The sequence below is a fragment of the Gouania willdenowi genome, chromosome 5, assembly GCF_900634775.1.
Source record: "Gouania willdenowi chromosome 5, fGouWil2.1, whole genome shotgun sequence".
NCBI lineage: Eukaryota > Metazoa > Chordata > Actinopteri > Blenniiformes > Gobiesocidae > Gouania > Gouania willdenowi.
Window position 1 is genome coordinate 13,890,396 of NC_041048.1, and position 24,749 is coordinate 13,915,144.

The 24,749-nt window shown below is 37.1% G+C and overlaps 2 protein-coding genes across 2 annotated transcripts in view; one reads left to right on the top strand and one right to left on the bottom strand.

Annotated features, from left to right (window-relative positions):
- Positions 1-228: 228 nt before the first annotated feature.
- tamm41 (TAM41 mitochondrial translocator assembly and maintenance homolog) lies at positions 229-13,657 on the bottom strand. The gene is made up of 8 exons (XM_028445880.1): positions 13,260-13,657; positions 9,739-9,921; positions 7,792-7,884; positions 7,434-7,584; positions 6,649-6,794; positions 3,405-3,570; positions 2,637-2,699; positions 229-897 (listed from the first exon to the last, which is right to left on the bottom strand). Exons 1-8 carry the CDS (start codon positions 13,395-13,397, stop codon positions 806-808), a joined length of 1,032 nt encoding a protein of 343 aa, XP_028301681.1. The 5' UTR covers positions 13,398-13,657; the 3' UTR covers positions 229-805.
- Positions 13,658-23,141: 9,484 nt separating this feature from the next.
- syn2b (synapsin IIb) overlaps positions 23,142-24,749 on the top strand; it is a 64,165-nt gene continuing 62,557 nt past the window's right edge. The window contains exon 1 of the mRNA XM_028447340.1: positions 23,142-24,213. Within this exon, the coding sequence (XP_028303141.1) occupies positions 23,774-24,213 (440 nt within the window). The 5' untranslated portion in view covers positions 23,142-23,773. The remainder of the gene's footprint in view (positions 24,214-24,749) is intronic.

Here is a 24,749-nt window from a genome sequence, read left to right on the forward strand (position 1 = left end):
CATGTACTTCACCAGTGGATCTGGAAAACAAATAAAACTCTCACCAAGGGTAATGATCGAAAGTCGAAAGAACACGATAAATAATTTCTTTTTCTTTAATCTGTAATGTCAGAAAATGCAAAAAAATAAAAATAAAAATAATTCCCAATGATATATTTAAAAAAAAAAAAAACAGTTACTGAAATCGTGGATTACAGCAAGTGTTTTCCATTTTAGAGCTAGATAATAATTACATATTTGCTTGAAGAATTGCAGCATTAACACAATGCACTATTATTGACAAGATGAACCAATGTGAAATAAATGTGCCTTGTAAAGTAGTAATAATGTTCAGGTTTTTGGTGAGGCATGTGTGCAAAACTAGAAACAGTTTCTTCTATATTATTTGCATTGCATATGTACATGCAAAACACACCAATCAATCAAAATAGGAAATCCAGACACAATATAAAATAGACAATGAGTGCCATTTTAACACCGAAAGCTTTTACTGTAACCAAATAATGAGTCACTGTGCACTGCACTCATCGTGGAAGACGTAGCGTTTAACCTTACCCATAATTCAGTCTGACTCTGAAAATGTTACCTTTTGTTCAACGAGTTCTAAAAAAAATATAATAAGAGGCCTGAACTGGCTCACACATGATCACATGCTATTATCTACCAGACAATAAAACAATGTGACGAGAGGTTAGGGTGTGATCATCCCAATGACAGTTTGGCAGAGTAAACAACAACATAACAAAGGACGGCAACATTTAAACAGTTGAGGTGATAGTGAGGTTTCAAGTGTAGAAATGGGACATTAGGACATCTGGGAGACAGATGGTTTTCTCCTCCAGCCCTTCCACATCTTCAGCAGTTTTTTAGAACTGTATGACACAGTCTTCCACAAACCTGGAAAAATCAGACAGTTAATGTTAACACACGATCTATGGACACAGGTCAGATAGTAGAGCCCAGAGCTCACAGTAAACATGGTGATGCTGCATTTAGTTGTTATACTGTACTGCAAAGAAGTGGAACAAACTGCCATCAGTATGACTGAGAGGGAGATTTTTGGTCATGTTCTTGATGTAATGTGTTGGTTGCTGATTTTAAATGTTTTTACTGATGATTTTAAATGTTTTTCGCTGCTGATTTTAAGGTTTTTATTGAGTTTTAAGCTGTTGAATGATTTCTGTTGCACTTTTTTTTAATCATGTAAAGCACATTGAGTTGCCTTGTGTATGAAATACACTATACAATTAAATTTGCCTTGCCTTGCCTGGTGGATAACAATTCTACAACAGACACAACAATGACAAAGAGCTCTGCTAGCTACTGTAAATAAACGTTAAATCCAGTTTGTTAATTGATTTCTGATTAAATGTACACCCTGTAAAATAACAGACTGTTATGGAGGTCAAACATTAATAGAGTTTATAAAATGTTTCAAATCGCATACTAACGTACCACTCATATTACAGTACAGGGATGGGCAACTATCACAGCGGGGGCCACAAAAATGTGATTGTATCTGATCCCAGGGCCAAATTATCAACAATCATGTCAAAATTAAAGTTGTAATATTTTGAGAATGAAGTTATAACTTTATGAGAATAAAAATGAAATAACTGGCTGGAAGTGGTCGACTTTAATCTAGTAAAATGTTACTTTATTCTCATAATATTACAAGCTTTATGTCATAATACTATGATTTTTTTCCTCCAAACATTACGACTTTTATCTCGTAGTGCTCAGTGCGCACTTTTATTATAATGTGGCCCTAATGCACCGTCGTACTGTTTCTTCTGTTTGTCTTTTTTAAATATAATAATAAAGTCACTTTAACACTTTCTTTTTTGTCTTGACGTCCTTCATACACTGAGTCCTGAAGCGAGCTGTAACATTATTAAATATCTTAAGGCCAGAAAGTGAGAAACATTGTTTGACTTATTTGCTTTGTTATTACTTACCTTTCACAAATATGTGTGCAGACCAGATTTTAAACCATTTGACGGTTAAAATGTCACACCCCATTGGTAACATACACATTCATGTGTGCAGCTGTTTAAATGTCGTAGCCTGGCCAAATGTGCCAGGGAACAATGTGGAGGAGATTAAAACCAAGCTTGGTTATGCACTGGGTATTAACTGGAACTGTTCCACTGTGAGATGGTTATGACTTCCACCCTTCGTCTTTCTTTTTGTTCTCTTTCACATTAGACGGTTTGCTATGGGCACTTTTCACAGTCCTACGATGTATAATAGATTTATTGAGACCCTCATTACTACCGTATGTGTGTGCTTTGAGGATTAGCTCATTATTGGTGGCCTCTCTAAGAATTGCCCTGCAGTTTGTTCATGTCGCAGTTCAGAAAGTAATGGGTAGAGTAAGGATTTGAATAAAATATTAAAGCTTAAAAACTAATGAAAATACAAAACAAAGACATTAAATGGGGTAAATAGAGATACACCAACTATCATCAAATATCTTGCAAGAAAAGCGATTTATTTATGTAATTGCTATTTAAAACCATTTTTGGTTTGATTAGAGGTCTGCAGTTACACTCACAAATCATCGTCATACTACACCATTCTGTTCCATTTTTGCTTGGTCCAGTGCTTTGTTTTTGTTTTTTAGGAGTTCTTACCAGCTGTAACAATGCCTTTGACACTTTGTGTTATACTGGAGGATTTCACAATGGATGAGATACCTGAGGAGGAACAAATACATAAATACAACACACACTGGTATTGTGCAACAATAAAGAAGAATCCCTGGAGTAACTTTGTGAGGATTTGTTTTTCAATACTTTTTTTTATTTAATCTCTTACTTGCATGAATCAGATTATTAATACACTTCATGTCTGCTAAGCAACATCTGCTTATAGCACCACAGAGTAAAAGAAAACACGGGGGTTTCAATATTGAAGGAAGATGAGATGCTAAAATGTTTTACGATGCTGTTGCAAGAACAGTGAAATTTGGAAACTGTTGTTCCCAGAAGGTTCACTCTTAGAGAAAAGCAGTTTTGTTGTTCTTGTAGATATGGAAAATCTTAATGAAAATAAAAACAAAAACAGGAAAAATCTTCTTTAAAAAGTCTCCATGCATGACAATCAGAATGAGCTTTTTGCAGTTTATAAAAGGACCTGCATCGTCAACATTAGGCCTGCTTAAATGTACTGTATTTAAATTAAAAAATATGGACAGCCTTGTTATTCTTCAGAATTTGTTTAGATTTCTGTCTTTGTTTCCTTTATTCTTCTCTGTGAAGATTCTCAGGTCTTGGGGTCATGGTATTACTGGGATTTTTCAAAAATGATGACAGAACACTCTAATTAAGAGTACCTAAACAATATACAGTACATCTTTGTGTTTGCAAATGTGCAAAATGCATTGATTCAGGTTTTTGTACCTTGCTGGACCACTGCTCCACAGTCAGGGTCCTGGGCCACCTGCAGCAGGATCTCCTCTACGTCTCGGTTTTTACCAGGAGGATCGACCAGCTTAGTGATCCTCTGCTGAAGTGTTCGAGGTAACGCCATGAGCTGGGTGAACTGCCCTTCTGGACTTTTGTCTACCTAGATATCAAGCAACCAACTCAATATCAGCACAGGAAAACATCACAGCTAAGAGTTAGCTAACAGAGAAAATCAGTTTCTTGAATGTAATAAATATATTGCCTCTTATGCAGTTGAATCCCATGTACTTTTTTATACTTAATGTAATACACAATACAATGCATTTTCTTTTCTTTTTTTAATTAAATAATGTATTTATTTATTGGTTTATTTAACAGGGACCATGTACATTAAAGCAGAACTAAGTAACTTTTTCACCTTAACAAATCCTTGTATTACCCCCATAGTCCCTGTGAAGGTAATACAAGTGTTTATGGGGTCATTGGGGGTCTTTCATCTCCCCCTGCTGTCTTTGGCCAGAAAACCGCAATTGCAACTTTCCTCTGACCCGGTGGTAAGACGTACTGCTTTACGGCAGCACAATACAAACTAATGCTAGATTATGACGAGCCCAGTGGCTCACACGGTTGTCTACAAATTGTTTTCTCAAACTTCTATCAGGGCGGAGCCAGCAAAAAAAAGGCAGAGAAGACCTTTGTCCGAGGAACGAAGCAACTCCATGCAGTGACAGCTCAGTAGCAACACACAGCAATCACACACACACACTCACAACCCAGCACTCCATCAGGCAGCACACACACAAATATCCATCCATCCATCTTCAGAGCCGCTTTGTCAGCACACAAACAAACCCATCACACACATTTCCACACTCCCCTCCGTATTACTCCCACATCATTCATTTATTTTACTTGTCTCTCTTCCTCATACCGTTCACATGTTCACATGGGATTATATGTGTGAAAACACCATTAGTGTCACTGTTGCATTGGGATTTTTCATTAAAAAGTCACCAAGAGGCACACGCAGTTAGGGGAGGCACAGGTTAGTGTTGGCATGACTGATGTGAGATGATTTTAATGTGTTCAAGTACATTTCTGACACTTAAAGTCCATCACTGTTGCGTGCTACGAGGAAAGTTGAGAGGAGTCTGCGTAATCAAAATAAGACTCCTAGTACAAACAGTATCTAATAACAATAGCACTAGTTTTTTTCCAAGTACCCATCAGGTGTGTTTTACAACATCTCCTGACAACATAACAAGTATCGTAATCCTAACACCAATCAATTGTTTAATGAAATGCCTATCATTGTCTCACAAATTTGTAAATTTGTTTAAAAACACTTTTCTCAAATCAGTAGCTCAACTTTTTTGAGAAAATGTATTTTTCTGCTTAAGGTGAAACTCTGCTCTGAGCTGTTTGCCTACATCCATGTACAAATGAAGTGGGAGGAGCTTTCTTATCCTCATCCTAATCCTGTTTCACAGGTTTTCAGTTAAAGGCCCAACTGCATTTTGCACCAAGTTCACTGTGGTAGCACCAACATTTTTTTTATTTTTATTTCTATGCATGAGGTGTTCCTTTTCTTACACGCAGTACGATACATTTCCATACTCCTCATATTACTGTACTTGACCTCCAGGTGGCAGTGATGCACAATGAATCCAGCAACCTGCTGCTAATGCTTGTGAGGAAGACATCACTAACCAAAACATAATAATGCTTCTGGAAACTGCATGTTATTGTTTGTTCTCTTTCCCAAGGCTCTGTGTTAATAACATTGCATGTGTGTAAGCAAATTCTCATCCCGGACTGACTGAACATGTTTTTCCAGAAGGACGTGTCGCCTGAGTGTGTTTTTTTTAGTGTAACAGGGTGTGGCGTAATTAGTTTGAGAGGAGGACTTAGAAAAACCACTTTAGAAACTGATCCTATTTCATTTGATACACTTATAATCATTTTTCAGTTTGGTCAGTTTAAGATGTATTACCTTTAGTCTAAAAACTCTGCACTGGCTAACGTCTTACAGAGCTGAATCATCACGGTAACTTAGGCTGAACGACTAACCTGGTCAGGACCAAATTTTGTTCTGGCTAGGATCTGAGCAAGTTCCACCTCCTGACCAATTAGATCTCTTAGTAAATGACCTGTCCAATAAAAGGAGGATCTGTGAACACGTCGCTGTGTGGATCTGACAGGAGAGAGAACATTTATCCTTTTATTTACTGATGACATCCTATAGGAAACATATATCTTTATATCTGATGGACTGACCTGTATTAGTCGGCTGATAAAACCTGCATGTATCGGGCGCTTTTAGACCAATAAATAAATTAATTAATTACTTAATTAATCCATGTATTCTGTGGTGATGCACAGAGCCTCAGTCCAGTAAGATAATAGAAAATACAAATATATTCCACCTTATGATGTAAGCTGAGCTGTATGAACGCAGCATCAGAGACACAGACAAAGTGAAACTCACCAGTCTCTGTTTATAATCTCACTAATTTAAGCATTAACACTCATTCATTCCTGCATTCATTCCACGCTGCTTTTACTGCAGCAAAAGCGTTGTTTTTGGTCTGAATTATTTATTTTAATTCTTCATATTTTTTAAAAATTATTCCTCAATTGTGACGTAAGTTGCTCAACACAGTTCCTCCATGATTGTGATTGGTCTGATGCTGCAATCTTCATCTCTGTCACAACAGCACGCACGTAGCCAGGCTGAAATCAACTCGCTTAACTTAACGAGGTGAAATCTAGATTCGTAGTATAGCTTCTGTCTGACGGACATTGTTTGGTTAGGTGAAGCCTGTGTATCTGATTCTGATTGCATTAGTTCCAAATGTTTGATATGTAAAAAAAACATGAGTATACTGGTAAAAGAGTCACCCTCGACCAGAGGTAGACAACGTTCATCACAGCGGTTTGATCGGAGGGCCACAAAAATCAACATTTATGTCAGCATTTAGAATAATGAGCTGATCTGAGCAATAATACAAGAAAGAACAGAGTTTTTATATTTGTAAGTTTAATGTATTCTTGCTCTTGTTTTGTGTATTTTTCTGTAATTTTGTACATTTACTTAAAATTAGGCCGAGGGCAGCATGTGGCCCCCGGGCCGCCAGTTGCCCAAATGACCAAATTCACACAGCACCAAAATTAATTAAAAAGCAAATTTTATCCAACTCATTAAAGGTTTGATGAAAGTAAATAAATCACATTTTACCTCCATTTTTCCTTGCTGAGGTTTGTAGACCACCTGAGAGCAGTCCCGCAGGATGTTACTGTACAGGATCTTGAAGTGCTGAATATTGTCTTTGACAATATTGGCTACTTTGGATTTATCTTCTCCAAACACCATCCTGAAATCCCCTTCCAAAGCACAGATACAATGTTCAGCATTGACACACACAACAGGAGAAGCTGTACAGAGGAATGATCAGCAACTACCTCGAGTACACACTGATGTTATTCAAAAGCTTATTCATTCATTTAAGACACCCATGTTTTTTGCTATGGTAACTAACTGAGCCATTTCACACCCTGTTGAATTAGTTTTTGTAAAAAAAAAAATGACATGATGTTAAAATTCTCAATAGTTTCTGCAGTGTTTGGATTTTGTGCTAATCCCTGTTTTTTAGCTTTTTCTCGGCATTGGAGGACACATGATTATCATGACAACCTTTTTTTTTTCTTTTTTTTTTTTACATTTATCTATTTCATTTTATTGAATCCAAAATGAAAAAAATAACTGCAAAGCAAAAAGCAATTCAAACTCAGTGTAAAAAACACATGCATCATTTTTAGAGTAACACACAACAAAGCAAGTTTCTAACTGATATCCAACTTCACAGTACCATCCTTAAGTCATTAATTTATTTAAAAAATAAAAAATAAAATGAATCATTTGCCTGCTAAATAGGATTGTTGCAGCTGAATGAATTTCTTTTTGTTTTAATCACTCCCTAATTTGAACGTAATGGGGATTTTATTGATTAATGGGATACTAACCAGCATAAGAGAGACCTGCTATCTGCATGAAAAGTTCCTCCTCGGTGAAGCTCTCTGGCAACATGAGGAAGGACGCGATCACGGCGCTTTTCAAATTAGACCCCAGCGCAGCACGAAGCTTTCCATTTTCATTTTGCACCAGCATTTTTACCTTCATGGAGACCAGGCATAAAGACACACAGTTCAGTCAAACCAAAGAGAAAGGAAGCATTTATATAGTTAATGGTATGATCCAAATAATAACAATTACAAAATGTTATATTAACAAGTTATTTTAATAAAAGTACAGTAAATTGTTAAGACTAATTTAGCATACATTTTCAATCATCAAAATCAGCAAGTTAATGTGGATACTGACTGGTTTATGGAGACGTCCAGCAACATACAATGTCTTCCAGTGCATTAGGTCATCAATGAGAGACTCTGTGCTAATCACTCCATATTTGATTATCTGGAAAATAAAAACACAAGTCAAACCAAAACCATAAAGCAGACCTTAGAAATACGGACAAATATCTTATCTTTAAATAAAAATTAAAAAAAAGTTCATTACAGATTGATTTGGAGACGATCAAATCCATGTGTACCTTTTGTTCTTTGGTTATTTCGTTTTAAAACCAAATAATAAAATAAAAAAACAGGAAACAGGAAAACGAAAAAACCAAAACCCAAACAAGCAGCGTTTTTCTTTTTTTTTTTAAATTAAATCTGGTTCTATTTGTGTGATATTTGGATATTTACAGGGAAACTAAGACGAGAGCTTCATGTTTTAATCTCTTTAAACGACCGACAGACGGACTTTTATTCTGCTGCGTTTGATAAAATGATCTTGTATCGTGTTGTCCACCTCACATCGATAGAGGCGTAATTTGTGTCGATGATGTTTCGTTAAAGAGTTATTGATGCTGGAAGTTTGAATCTGTGAATATCTGCCAACTTTACCAAACAGTGTTACGGTCCAAATAGTATCCAGATAAACTGGTGACTGGGTAGACTTTTGCTCCCGGTCCGGACAGAAAAAGAAGCAACGCATAAGTCACATTACTGGTGAATTGAAACGTTATTAATACATAAATAAATCAAAACCAAAAAAATGGATGTTACGTAAAACATGCACATAATATGTGGAACCAGAGGTGGTGTATTGAATCTACTGGTGCTCCTTGTTTCTTGTGATCAGCTTCCATGTGTGTTGACAGCTGCAGCTAGCGGTATTTATAGCGTGCAAAATTAATTTTTTTACTGCCCTCAACAAAGATGTATTTGTTTTTGCAAAAGTGTCAAATGGTAGAAGTTCTAACATCTATTGTTCCTCACTCCAGCCTCACAGTTAATAGCCAGTCACCAGTTTATTTGGATACTATTTGGACCGCAACACTACAAAACCAAACATAAACGTGAGCAGCTTTTTACGAGCTGAAACATCCACAGACTGAATGAAAATAGGAGCAGGTCCAGAAAACAGTCCTATTGTGTGAGGAGACCTGGTCCAGGACCTGTGGAGGGAAACAAGGTGCAGTGGACTTCAGTTCTCGCTCTAATTTTCCTCGTAAATATAAAAATATCACACAAACAGAACAAGTTAAAAAAAAAAAAAAAAAAAACGCTGCTTATCTGGTTTTTCTGTATTTCTGTTTTGGTTTTAAATAAAAACAAAATAACCACACTGTTTGTTATTTTGATTTGGTTTTTAAACAGAATAACCAAAGAACGAAGGGTACACGGATTCAATCATTTTCTCAAAAGTGATTCTTCTAATTGACTGTTAATCAAGCAAACTACATACATCGTATGCCACAATTATAGCATATTTCCACTGCATCATACCAACACGACCGAACTTTGTAATGGTATCAAATCAAGTACTATTTTTGTGGCACTTTTTTTCTCCAGAAGTTGTTGTTAATGACCTTAGTTTTGTGGCACTTTGGGGCTGCACATGAATGAAGTCTACTAAATGCATTCGAAACACTGACAAAAATGGGAAAATACTGAAAAATTCAGGGGATACTTTGTGGCTTTGTTGCACAACAATAAAAAAACACAAGTTCGTAAAGTGATGCAGCAATAAGTGTGGAACAGCAGCCAGAGTCACATTAGCCCTAATTGTTATGGTAGGTGAGTAAATGCTAAAAACTATAAAATCCAGTACTTTAGCCTAATTGAAATGCAGAAAATGGGTCAAACCATCAAATCATACCAGGAGCACATCATTTATGTGATAATTAAGCTCTAATGTAAAATGAAAAAAGTTGAAAACCTTTGCTGGTCATTAGTCAAATATTGCTGCATGTAAGTGCTGTACCTTCCCATCCACAGACACCAGTGTGTTGTAGTAGACCAACGCCCCATGGTCATTCTGAATAGAGCTGATAGCAGTGGGACCCAACAGCTTGAGGATGGAGTAATGTTTGCGATTCTGCAGCAAATTCATGGTGTGCCACGTCACTGGATCATCCACAGCAAACACAAAGTCCAACATGTTCTTCTGTTTCAAGCAAAACAAATAAAGAAAACTCAGATGGTACATTTTTCTAGGCAAATGATTTGGCTTGGATTTGCAATTTCAGTTTTGCTATACAGTTAGTGGTTCTCAAACTTTTTTGGGTATTCCTCACTTTGAACGGACGGCCATTGCCCCAATTAATACTGACAAATGACACATTTTAAAATGTATTGAACTAACAGGAAACAAGGAACATCATGTTTTACAATGCAAGTGACAACTAAAACTCAAAAACTAGATGAAACTAATTTCCTGCATAAAAAAAAACAAATGTAAAAGTGCAGCAGTCAAAAATACATGGAATAACAAAACATTGTTTGCAATCTGTGCCAAAAAAAACTTGAGAAAACAAAATCCTCAATCATTATTTTTGAACATTAGTTCCACGTTACATTTTGATCCCAGTCACATATCTAATGCAGTCTAATAACTTAATGCTCTTTTAATTTCTGCTACATTTTTAGGTTTCTTATTATTACTTTATTTGTGTGTAGGCGTTTTGTTGAGTGTTCATGATCTTTGTTGTCAATGAAGAAAGGTTTTTAAGAAGATTGGCATTAATTTGAAAATTTTCTCCTGTTTGTCTGAGGAGTACATGTTTGCACAGCCGGAAAACATTGGGGCAGGACACATTGAATTAGGACCAACTAAAGGACGGATGTTTGGGAACGCAGGTTTATGAGCTGGACTTACTGCATGGACTTCAGTCTCAAGACGGATGGCAACAAGCATATATTTTAGTTCTGAATCGTATCTACTGAAAATGATGCCTGGCACACCATGTGCTGTGAAAAGAGGAAAGGAAAGGAGAGGCGGGGTGGTGGTGCAGCCCCGGAGCCGCGACGCCTTCAGGGACACAGGCAGCTCTGATATAGACTACTTAACATTCAACCATGTGAAAAAAAATTGGTGGTTGATTAAAAATAGCAAATTTATGCTAAACGTAGGAGGTGTTAATGCAACGGTCAAAATTTTTCTGTCATTAAAGCATCAAAATAATTAGCGCTCCATGCAATCACATTGCACCTGGCGTAGTGCTTTAATAATAATGTATCATTCAAAAATAAGTTTTCTGAAAAACTGTTACCTACCTCCTTTTTAAATCTCTAATTTTTCTGTTTTATATTTACTGCTTTGTAATTCTATGTTTTTATTGTTGCTATTTTTAACTCTGCTTGTAAGGTGTCCTTGGGTTTTTTGAAAGGCACCCATAAATTAAATTTATTATTATTATTATTCATATAAAATATAGCTGCTCCGTCAATGCGTTGTGCAATAGTGTGTTTTTTAGTGTGTTACCGTTATGCTTTAATCAGCTTATGAAATAATGACATTGTTCGGTGAACTGATTGTTAGTGAACATATATATATATATATATATATATATATATATATAGTGCATATTAGTGTGTGTGTGCGCGCGCGTGTGATCATCACAGTGTTGTGGTTTTAATATGTTGGTTAGTGTTCACAATAAAAAAAGAAGAGAAAAATTCCAGTCTGTGATATTTTCATAAATTTGTTTGGTTATTCTACACAATAACAGTTCTAACAGAGTGAAATAAACCAGTGAGCAGCTTGAATTCAACTTGTATATGAACTTTACTAATTATTTAAATTCATCAGCAAATTAAACCCAGAATTGTCTTTCTGGTCAGACTTTCTTTGATAAAATTATCTAGATTTATATCGTATATCGCCATTTTGAGAAAATATATTGAGATATGAGTTTTGGTCCATATCGCCCAGCCCTAGTAGGAATGTTCACAGCATTTCAATGTTAATAAAGGTCGTATAAAAGTGTATTTAGTAAGTGGTTGACAAATCGGTATTTTAGATTTCTTGTACACTTATCTTAAAGTATAAGGGATATTGGAGCTTGGTTGGGCGCGTGGGACGGCTGGTAGTGGCGCCCAGAAAATTTCCCTTATTTTCAAATCCAAAACTTGACAGGTATGGACTCAATGGGTCCTAAACTGATTGTTTCCGGCGGTGCAAACATGTACTATTGGGGGTTTGTCACACCCCAACTGTCCTGTCTCCATTACCCACCAGGGGGCACGCCACACACTTTGAGAACCACTGGAGTGAGTAAATAGTGCAAAAGGAGTGCGATGACGATAGCATTGTTGTTCTGTAGAATAACAAAACGTTCAGCGCTTTAAAATAACTGTTTCATTTTATTTGGTTTTCGCCCGCGTCCCCCAGCGGCTGGAAATCCTCTCCTCCTCGGCCCCCACCCCCAGTGCTGAGGTTTTTTCCTAGCCTCATACTGTCCTCCCTAATGGGGAATTCAGTTTAAAACCTGCCTTTTCCCCTCACCTCTCCTTCTGTTGTTATCCAATTTTTATTCATCAAATACGGAGCTCCGCCCTTGTGGCGAACCACAGTCCTCCCACTCCTGTCCTCCCATGTTAAGAGTTATATGTGATTGTTTTTTCATGTTTTCTTGGAAGGGATGAGACTGAAATGAAATATTGTTGCTCTGTAACATGTGCAATGACAAATAAAGCTATTCATTTCAGATGTTTGCACATTTTTTTTAAAGTAATTTCATTAGAGAGCTTCTAATGGAACAGACATTTAGCTATGCTGCTTCTTTTTATTCGAAATGAAAGTAAAACGTCACTTTATCCACACATCCCTCTGTTCTGTTCCTCCTGTGAGGAGGTTCCAGAGAACATGAGCACCAAGGAACAGCTCTCGATACTCCCCTGAGCACCAGACGGCACTGTTTTAGAATTCATAAATGTAACTATTCTTAGAGTCTGAGAATTTATTTTATTATTTTGAATTTAATTAATTGGCGTTATTTTATTAATTGTACATTTTGAAAAATCTTTTACTTTATACAGATGCCTTTGCGGAAAAAATAATTAAGTTCCAATTGTGCAAGATGTGGTCTCTTAAATTTTAAGTTTATACATAGGATGTTTACTGTATGAAAGGGAACCGTGGTAAGATTTATTACCAAAAAGTAACTTTGAGTACTATTTAATTGAGCCACTTTTTACTTGTACTTGAGTATTTTATGTATGACTTACTTGTGCTTGAGTACAATTTCAATCCAGTAACAGTACTTCTAGTAGTATGTATTTAGTACTCTTTACACCTCTAGAGAGAAATAGAATCAACCAACAATATTAATGGTTACATTAAGTGGCCCACAGCTAGTTTAATATTACTCATACTTTCTCATTTTAAAACCTGCCCTGGAAGTTAGAATTGAGTGTTAAATGTTGATGTTTTTCCCTTTAGCTGCTGACAACAGTCCATGTTTCTAAAGTGTTGTGGTTGGGGACAGGTGTGAGCTCTCTTACCTCCATTTGACCTTGGTTGGTCCCGTGCTGTTTGAAAACACCGGATCCATAGGCAAAAGCTAAGCTCATGTCCTGTGGAAACTGTGACAGTATTCTCCTGTAAAGCACGCTGGTGCCTTGCAAAGCTGGAAGAGTCATTTTAAACTACTAAAGGAGACATGCACTAACAAAAACTCCTCAGCAGCACGAAAACTGCCTGAATACCGTGATAAATAAAGTCCCTGCTGAACAGTTAGAGAGATACATGTCAGAGAACAAAGCTACGTGTAAAATATCATCACCGAAACTCAATAATAGGGTTAAAACAACCCTGTTTTTAACTTAAATCTCTGTTCATTCCCACAGTTATGGTTTACCGCGGTCGCAGCGCGTCTCTCGAGTCGCTTCAATAATACGTCACAGACTTACCCGTGGGCTGATGGGAAATGCAGTAGAAAGAAAATGTGTTTAAGAGCGTTATCTACGGAGTTATGTTAGTGTCTTTATTATTATAATTATTCAATTAAAAAAATAATAACAATTTTCAATTTAAAAAAAAAAATCAGTTCAATAAAAAAACATTTTAATCAAAGGAAAAAGTGTTGAAATGCAAAAAAAAGAGACCAAAATAATTGCATTTGAACACTTTTTTTTTCTTTTACTGAAAATGGGTTTATTCAATTGAATTTTTTTTTTCTTTGATTTAAATGTTTTATTCTTTAACTGAATGATAAAGACACAAATTAACCTCAGGGATGGGTTAAATGCAGAGGACAAATTCCATGTATGTAATAACATTATATGGCCAATTAAAGGCGAAAACCCCGATTTAATCTTAATCTTTAATCTTAATATGGCCCAAAAACAAAAAAGATGTTTTCAATTAAAAAAATAAAAATAAATAAAAAAATAAAATAATGAAAGAAAAACATTTTTAATCAAAAAAAAAAAAAAAAATTCAATCAAACAAAAAGAATGTTCAAATGCAATTATTTGGGTTTCAAATGTTAGTGTTTCTTCTTTTAAGTTGTAATATTTCTTGAGTCTCTGTAACAAAGTAATTTCCCCCTGGGATCAATAAAATATGCTGATATTAATTCTGATTTTCATTTGTCACAGCGACTATACTATTACTCTTTAGTACAATTGAGACTGTTTTTATATTTTATTTTCTACACAAAAAATCCTGTGGAATACTTGTTTATGAAAACGTTCTGTATATATTCTCTTTATTTTTTGTATTTATTTATCTCTTCTTGTCCAGTTTTAAGAGCTATGTATGCAACCAAAGTTCTATCTCAATGCACATTGAAAATGTATATTGTGAAGGACAAATAGAAATCTATTCTTTTCTACTATTGCAGGTGACTACCGGTAGTTAAATGCCGAGCACACCCTGGAGAATCACAGTCTAATTTTGGACCAAAACACTAACAGTAACATTAATTTCTTCTCATCTATATCAAGTTGTAATTTTCATGAACACAGTGAGCAAGAAAAAGAATTTAGATAGTTCTCTAGTCCGTGGCTCAATGCACAAAGTGGAATATGCTGAATTCATAATAGTCGATTTACGTTTGTGAGCGTTTAATGTGTATGTGAACCTTAATCAAACATTTAAAATAGCGTCGAGAGTAAAAACACAATATAGGGCCGTGCAGAGACCCCCAAAGTACTCCTTATTGTTAAAGTCCATTAAATCTCTGGTATCTCAGGAGTTATTACAGAACTATTACAGAGAGAAAAGTAGCCGTACTACAGAACACCTATATGGTAATGTCTCATGGTTGAATGTGTTATCTCTATCTATCTATAGCAGTGGTTCCCAACCTTTCTTGTCTTGTGTACCCCATGAACCTTTTTGTCATACCATGAGTACCCCCTCACTCATATGCGTTCATGATTCTCCAAAAATAGAACATAACACAAATGAATATTCAACGCAAGTAATTTTATTTCATCTTCATCAATTGAACAATTAATGTTCAGGCATTATATTCTTATTTAACTCAAATTAAACATCAAATGATGTTGCCTTCAAGGCAATAAAAATTATAAATATAAGAAATAATATTATTGTAAACGTTTGTATTATTAATACTGTATGATTAATGCTAATATAATATGATTATATTGTTATTAAAGAAAAACAATAGTTGAAATTAAAAAAATAAGAAGAAATAAAAAAATAATAAGTAAAATAAATAAATAAATACAAAACAAATATTTAACTTGCCTGTGTTATATATAGCTTTTATGACATTTACCATAAAAGGAGCTTCTTTGAATATGTCCCCTTTAAACAGGCATTTACATTTTAAAAACAAGTCACAGCGCACACGTATCATTTTATTGATAAACTTATGGAATGACTGAGATAAAAATAACTTCCTAATTTTTCCACATACCCCCTGCAATATGCTCACGTACCCCTAAGGGTTTGCATACCCCTCGTAGGGAAACACTGATCTACAGGTTTCCCTGCAATAACCACAGTAAAAATGGAATCGCAAACACAAGCTCTTCAATGACAATCATTCAAGCTGTAACATCTACTGGTGCATATATGTAATGAATTAAAGATGTATTTATGCAAATTTGTTTGGAGATTAAAATAAAGAAAGTGTCTATTTGTACGGTTACCGAGGTACACATACGTAGCGTTTTAGGGATAGGTTTAGTCTTAGTCACGTGACCTAAGCTGACCAATGACTGACCTATCACGTGACCTAATCTGGCCAAATAGGAGCGCTGCGTATTGATAGAATGTCGGTATATTGATGCGTGAACCGTACGGATAGCCACTGCCTAAGATAAATGCTATGCTGTCCAGCAGCAGAAACCTTTGAACTAATGTTTTGTACATTTGAGGATCCACTTTGCTCTTTATATGATGAAATGTGACAATGACAATCCATACTCGTAACTGAAAACCCATTTTCACTAGAGGTTATTATGCCGTGAATGAACTCATGTGTTCCACCCCTGTATTGGTTGTGTCATGTGATGCGCATTTTGATCTTTTTGTTTCTCTGTCTTGCTTAAATCGTCACAATTTCCAAGTTCAATAAAACAAGTGCAAGATTTATGTAAAACACTTTAAGCAGTCGTAAACAATTAAACCCAGAGGAGTTCATCATCATTATCAACGCACTGTTGCCTACATCTCTTTGAATGAATTATGCATGATGTAGATTTATGACACAAGTGTCTGCGGCTTGTTACAGGGTGGTAACATGTGAGAAAACAGTAACCTGATTCTATCAGGTGTGAAGCATTGTTTCAGCAAAAATAATTATTGATATAATCTCTGAATCAAAGGGTCAGAACTAACAAGCTTCTTATTCAGGGAATGCAAAACAAATGGGGTTTGGAGGAGCTCCTCCATCAACCCTGGACTCCCAGTGGATTTGATTTCTCAGTTCCAGTTGTGTTGTCCAAGTCACATTTACACCAAAAGCTTTCCTTCAGTCCAGAAACACATCATTAATAATAGCCTTATGCTAATGTGGATCTAAATAACAAAAAACCAAAAAAAGTTGAATTTTTCATATAGTAAAGGAACAAAGTGTTAAGAAAACATAAATTTGCTTGTTTATCATATTTACATTAATTAATTATTAAGTTGCATTAACCTCAGCAGTTCTTTACCGTCATTAGTTACTTAGTAATTAGTAAAAGATTCTCATATATAAATATAGCAAAAAAAAAAATGTGTCGGATTCTTTACCAATAAAAAAAATATGTGCACATTTATTTACAAAAAAACAACACACATTTAAAGATATAAGACATATTAAAGACGCTCGCAGCCCTTTTTTTAAATGGGGTACTGGGCCCGGGGGCCCACCCCCCATTTCTAGTAATTTCCAAATTTATGGGAACATAGTCGTGTGATATATCATTTCAAAAGTAATTAAACGTATATTATGATTATGCCTTGCACAATTTCATTAGGGTCCCAGGGGCCCATCCCCTTTTTTAGGCAATTTCCATTAAAGTTGTTTTCTCATTTCTTTGTGAGTCAAATATTGCGACAGTTGGTGGTACCGAATCATTGACACATACCAATATATGAATGGGCTATTACTCCATATATGCCACGGGAACGCCAGGGGGCCCATTTTTCAAATAACTACTCCTCCGTTGATGCTCGTTGAATCGGCCCACCCCCTTTTTCCCGTAGTTTCTAAGTTTATCGGAACATAGTTGCGTGATATATTGTTTCAAAGGCAATTCAACGTAGATTGCGATTTTACGTCGCACAGTTTCATTTGTTGTACTCGGTGGCACCGAGTCATTTTACTGAATTCTGGGGAACGTGATACGTGCTATTTGGTGCGGAGATGTTCCGCAGGCCCGGCCATAGTTCATCAGAACTTGTTTCTGCTCCTAGCTGCTCTACTAAGGCTTTAAAAGAAAGTTCCCCAGCTAAACCTCCAGTATTAAATATGATCCCATGTATAGTATTGTACCAAAATGTCTGATAGTTTAATTTGCTCATACCTTCATATCAACACCTTGTGCAACTCCAAGAACAGCTCCAAGAGAAAACCAATGGCCCAAAACATTCAATATCAATTTACTAATTGTTGAAATATATTGAATTCTAATAAATAGCTCTAATAAGTAGGTGAGAATCCTGTCAGAGTCTTTGTGGGCCTGTGTTAAAATGAGTGCAAAGGGAGAAAAGAAAGAAAGTGTTGTTTGTTTTAATATTTAAAAAAAAAAAAAAAAGGATCTTCTATTGGTGTGTTAATTATTCATTGACTTTTCATGTACTGTGTGCTAAAGAATCTTGTAAAATTCTTCTAAATTTTATTCCATGTTATGCATTTGATGCATTAAAGGGAGTTATGAATGAACAGTTTACAGTAATATATGTTTATAATTCTATATAACCCATGTGTGCACTCATATAATCCCTAAATTGAACAGCAACGTCCCTGAGGCAAACCTCACACATTCAAAAGAAGAAATGCTCAGTGGGTCATTTTAACCCTCGAGGACACTGTGATGCTCAGCTGACATTGAGCCACCTTGCATAACTACAATACACCCGCAAACACACAGGCTACGTGTGTGCACAACATGGTTAGGTAGGAGAATCTTTTCCGGCTTGGCACGATGGTTGCCATGGAGATTGACTCTGCTGCTAGTGCTTAGTGACGGAGAGCATCAAAAGATAATGCACCAGTAATCTCACAAACACACACACACAGTTTTATACACACGTTAGCACCAGACCGCCAGTAGAAAAAGCCTTTATCTATTACCACAGATGGAGAAGCAGCATCACTGTGCAGGGAACAGAGGACGTTTTCCCAATAGGGATTGGAACTCTGTGAGAGCCTATTTTTAAATACAAAAGCAGATATTCGAATAGCTTAAAATCGATAGTTACTCCTTAACTGAAAGGCTTTTTCAATGCTTAGAACCATATCTGTCAAGTTTCCCATTTTACCTGGGAAAATCCCATATTTTCCCCCTCTTTCCCGCCATCCTCCCGTATTAGTATTATCCAGTAAATATCCCGTATTTTATGTAATAATAATTAAAAGATATATAAATAAAAACATTCCTCTGCCTCTCCAAACTGAATGTGGACTGGGTGGTAGTTCTCACGAGATTAGATTAGTGCCAACATCTGGAACAAACCCAAAGACAACTAAGAAGAGAGATGAATGGATGTAAGAAGACGATGATGATAGAGCGCAGTTACGCATTCTGTAAGATTTATAACTGCGAGTTTAGCGTCTCCATCGGGGGAAAGGAACGACGTACAGTAAGACAGCATGAAAAATCCACCAAGCGCAAGCTCCACAAATATACACTCCTTTCAAAGAAGTGTGAAGGAATTCAAAGTCTGCAACAAATGTGTACAATAAGTCATTAGTGAATACCAGAGAACCACATGTGAGCAACATGAAATTAACAGTAAATATGCAATGTGTTGACTTGTGTATGAACTGTAAGTATACATGCATTAAATAAACATATATGTGCTTCAATTAGGCTGTATTAATAATGTATGGAATTCTAGGAATGTTTGCAGCATTTCAATGTCATCAAAGGTAGGCCTACCAAATTCTAATCACCTAATTGTATTTAATAAGTGGTTAACAAGTGGCTATTTTAGATTTCTTGTGCACTTGTCTTAAAATATAAGGGACACACAGCTTGGTTGAAGTGGTGACACTTTTATCTGATTTTTTAACTTAATTTTTTTTAAAAAGAGGTCATTTTCGTACTACATTTTGTCTAAATTGAAAATAAATTGAGAATGAAGACAAACCAGCACTGAACAAATAGAGACTTCAATAGAAAAATTGTTGAATCCACCAAGAATGCCCAAGCTTTGAAATGGAGGAACGCTATATGGTTACACAACAAACCCGGGTAAATGTCAAGCTGTGCAGAAGGCCGGAGGAGCTCTAAAATCCACTAAAATGATGTGTGTTGAAGTAGAGAGACTTACACCCAGACATGCATCTGTTATTAGAGCGTGTTGGATTGTTCCCTCTAGTGAAGATGTGAGCGTTCGCAGTTGCTCCAGGCGTTGCAGGTTTGCTTTGAACACAGCAGCACAGATCCATCCATGCTATCTCATTTAAGCTATAACTTAAAAAAAAAACACATTGAGTCGGCACACATTGAGCTATAAGGTTAAACGATTCATTACAGAGTTGTAAAAAAAAACCCAGCTCTTTGGTTATAGCCAAACACGCCCTTGATTTCTTCTATAAATACCAGCATACGTTTGAGTGAAACATAATCACAACAACACAAACACAAATGTTTAACTGCCCCAGATTATTATATAACAGCCATTTTTAACTGAGGTGGGTATTGTTTATATGTGTCGAGACATGTAGGCCAGGATGAGCTGAGGATATTTCTACAGTTATCGCTGCAGCTCCGTGACTCACTCTCACTTCTCTGCCTGAATAAACACAACCCCCACCCTATCCAGTCCAACACAACCCCCCCCACCCTCGCTCACCCTGACTCATCACGACTTCAAACAAATGTGCATACTGCATCTTGGAGCAGCTTGCATTAACATATTAGATAAGCACTACCACATGTGATTCGTGTTTTGATTATTGTGTTTTTTTTAATTCATGACGTTGGTTCCCCTTTTTTCCCCAACATCAGGACATTTTTAATCAACTACAACAATATGAGTTTGAATGCACCCCCGAGGCACGGAGCTGTGAGAAACAGCTAACAGTCTTAACTTAGAAGAACTTTTACCTCTAGATAGATATAAAAGGCTGAATAAAATGTGACTGCAGCTTGATGATAGACTCGTAGTCCAGTCAGCAATTCAAAATGTCAACAATTTCTCAATTTTTTAAAAATGTTTCTCCCAAACACCTGAAGTTCAGATCGTCTCTGAGTGGTTTGTATTGTAGAGAAAAGAGGAAACATTCATTCAGCAGCTCAAAGGTCACAGAATACATTTCCATTTGATGGAGATCATGCAAGTATGAAACGAAGCTGTGTTAAAACGAAGTTGTGTGTTTCCATCCATCTTGAGGCTTGACGTTGAATAAGAATCAATGTTGATGGGCAGTGGAGAGCCAGTTTTGTGCATTGCCCTATTTGCATGTAAAATACACTGTCTTGGTGCTGTTCTGTATTCCTTAGAGTGCTCTCGCTAAAACCACTTTCAGTAGAGTTCCTGAGCTTTGTGTGAGGGATGTTTGAGGGATCTTCTTTCTGTCTCAGTAATAATAACTATTTTTTTTACTTTTAGCTTTTTCTGCTTCCTGTCATTACTAGCCTGCTTTTTAAGTCAGTCTTACAGAAGCAAACTGTACAAGCACTGACTTTAGACAACATATGTTGTGCCCGGAATATGAAATGCACAATAGTACCTACACACATCCTTTTTAAAACTATAGTTTCAAAGCAACTAAGGTCAAGAAATTTTATAAATACATAGAACCACCTCAAACCATCCATCCATCCAATTTCTGATCCGCTTGTTCCTTTTTTTTGCAGGGTTGTGGGGGTCTGCTGGTGCAGATCTCTAGCTCTCATATGTTTACAGCACTTATCATAGACAGCGCCGCTTTTTACGGTTAAAATGATCAACTTAATAGAGGATACGTTCACTCAGAATGTAGGCTTATTCAAGGATATTACTGCTTTAATTTGGCCTCGGTAAGTTCAATTCAATTCAACTTTATTTATATAGCACAAATTACAACAAAGTCATCTCAAAACGCTATCAAAATATAAAATTCATAATAAGGAAAAAACCCAACAAGATCCACATAAACAAGCTTTTAGCGACAGTGGGAAGACAACTCCCTTTTAACAGGAAGAAATCTCCAGCATAACCAGTGTTACAGCCGTTCACGCTGTGACACAAAGGTGGGAGGCGACAACGTCTTAAAGGTGTACAAAGCAAGATTTAATGCCAACAAAACCAGGCTTAAACATAAAGAACGACAACCAAGGCTAACAAATGATCAATGATCGGGTGTTAAAAGTTTGTAAATATTTAGCATTTGTGGATTTTTGTGTTCTGAATGTTTGGTGATCTTTGTGATAAAAGTGGCTAAATTAGCTGTGATTTGTGCTGTCCTTGGTGCTGAAACGTGGCAGATTTGACAGCTGTCACTCAGTGAGAGATGGATGCGCTCCGTAAGGGGCAATTGTCCATGCTTCTTTAAGGATGAGTCATAATTTTTTTTATTAAACATTTAGGTTAATTAGTTGTTTGTGTTCAAGTGATATTATTGGCCCATTTAATTAGCCAAAGGAGCTTTTAAAAAAAATTGTATTAGGTGACATTTTTGTTTCTCTCTTACTGCCGGAACAACACGCTGTCTGTGTTCCGGGACCTGATGATTTACAAGTTAAGCACTGGGCAGGGGTACACCCTGTACAGGGCACCAGTCCTTCACACAGACAACCACTCACATTCACTCCTAAGGGATATTTAGAGACTCTGATCAACCTAACAGTTGTGTTTTTGGATTGTGGGAGTAAGCCGGAGTACCCAGACAAAACACAAGTGTCAACCCAAGGACTTGAACCCAGGATCTTCCTGCTGTGAAGTAGACTTACTAACCACCAAGACACTGTGCGCCGAACCACCTCAAACCTTTGAATGATAAGTTGAATAATTTGGAATATACAGCATGTACTCATAAATATATATATATTCATTAAAACTATTCATCATAAAGACTAATCTGCAGCCAGTCATTTTCACCTTTAACCTATGTTAGATTAAGCCCTAATCTAGAAATTAAGGTTAAAGTGCTCCATATTAACAACATGACACATGCCTTAACTGAATTTTATTGTCTGATAAAAGTCATATTCTCTCACTTCTATTTTCCTCTTGAAATGAAACCATAGACGAGTCATTTAACTGGTAAATTACAGCTTTGTCTCACAGGTGCAGCACTATATTTACCTTTTAATTAAACTATTATTCAAGATAATGAAGCTTTTAAATGAAAGCTTTAACTACATTTGAATACTATAAAGCCATGTCAAATGTGATGGCTGCAACATGTCAGTTGTGATGGCTGCAAAAACACAACGAATGTGACAAATCATAAAACATAAGGAGAGAGAAGATACACATGTGGAAACAGGAAGAAAAAAAACCAAACGTCTCGATTCCTGCATATCTTAGATACACTATTTTACAGTTAGCTTCATCGTGCAAATTTGTATGCTACAGCTTTGGCTCTTTTAATAGCGTGCAGAAAATAGAAACATAGATGGATGGTGGCAGAGGAAGGTGGGGCTTGCCAGCAGGGTGGATGGTGTTTCCATCTGTGGACTCTACCTAGCGCATGCTTGCAGGAAACCCCTTCCACTGGTTGCACACGGCACAGAGCTGCAGCACGACACATGAACGTAGCCTGTGATGTCGGAGAACGATGACAGAAGAGAAGAGGGGGGGGAGGGGGAGCCAGCTACTGAGCATGGCATGAGAAGCAGCGAAAGAGAGAGAGAGAGGGGACATTATGAGCATGAGCGAATGAAATGGTGAGATAAGAGAGAGGGATAGAGAGAGAGAGAGAGAGAGAGAGAGAGAGAGAGAGAGGCAGGCATCTCTTGCAGCAGCTAAGAGGAGGGGATAGAATGCTAGAGATTCACCAAAGGGGGCGACACCCCACCTCACTCTCTTTCAGATACACACACTTTCTCTCACACGTCACACACACGCACATTTGTGAGGAGGTGTGAGTCTCCGGAGGAGGAACATCACACACGAGAGCACGCTTGGAGCATCGTTTCGCTGGTACATCGGCACTTTGGAGAGCGGTCTCTTGAAGACTGGACCAGAGCTGTATCCATCGCCTCATCTATTCCTTTCCCTCCTTCCCACTCTCCATCCCTTCAGTGGCTTCCTGTCACACATCACTCAATCAGTTGGACTGCTTCCTGTCATTCATCTAAACCTCGAGGCAGGTTTGCTTCTGCTTACAAATTCAAGGATCACAACCAAGAGACAAAACCCGCTGACAGACTGAGGGGCTTATCCATCGACTGCAAACATGAACTTCCTTCGACGCCGTCTTTCTGACAGTAGCTTTATGTCCAACCTGCCCAATGGATACATGTCAGACCTCCAAAGGTCTGAGCCACCTGCTCCTCCTCCCCCTACTGCCTCCTCCCCTTCTCAGCAGGGTGCAGTTCCTGCCACAGCTTCGGCTCCTGCCCAGTCTCCGACCAAAGTTCCAGTACCATCCCAGGTACCTGCCAGTTCCCCGGCAACTCAGGAGCGCCGTCCATCCCAGCCGGCCCAGCCGCCTCCGCAGGCCCAGTCCTCTTCCAGTAGTTCATCTGGCTTCTTCAGCTCCTTCAGCTCCATTACTAACGTGGTCAAACAGACAGCCGCTTCAGCAGCCGGGTTTGTGGAGCAGTCGGCTCCTTCACCTTCTCTCTCCAAGAAGTTCAAGATTTTGTTGGTCATCGATGAGCCTCAACATGAGTGGTAAGTCTACAATGACTGATGTCAGAAGTTGACAAGAAAGCAACAAAAGAATGCTTAAACCAAATTACAAAGACAGCTAAATTGTAAACTTGACTAGAAGGAATGAGAGGCGATTTAGAAGGTGCATGTGCAATCAAAAGCACTAAAACACACGCTTCTAGAGGTTGACACGTTTGACAAACTGTGACGTAGTGATTACTCAAGGAAGTGCACCATTCATGTAACTCCAACTGGTTTCATGAGATTCAAGGTATCTGGTCATTCTGATTGAAGTGTGGACTTGTTTTAAGGGTTCAGCTGGAAGGCACGTGTAAATCTCTAGTAAGATGGCCAACAGTGGCTTCCAAATGAGTGTCGATTGGCATTTTCAAAGTGCAACTTCAAAATTCTGCTCTGCCAAGAGAAATGAATGACATTCAACTAAGCACTAAAATATCAGATTGAAATTTCAGAATAGACTTTTTATGGGAGCTCTAAAACAAAGAGTTTATCTAATGTGACAATAATACGCAAACACCGATTGACTGAATACTCCA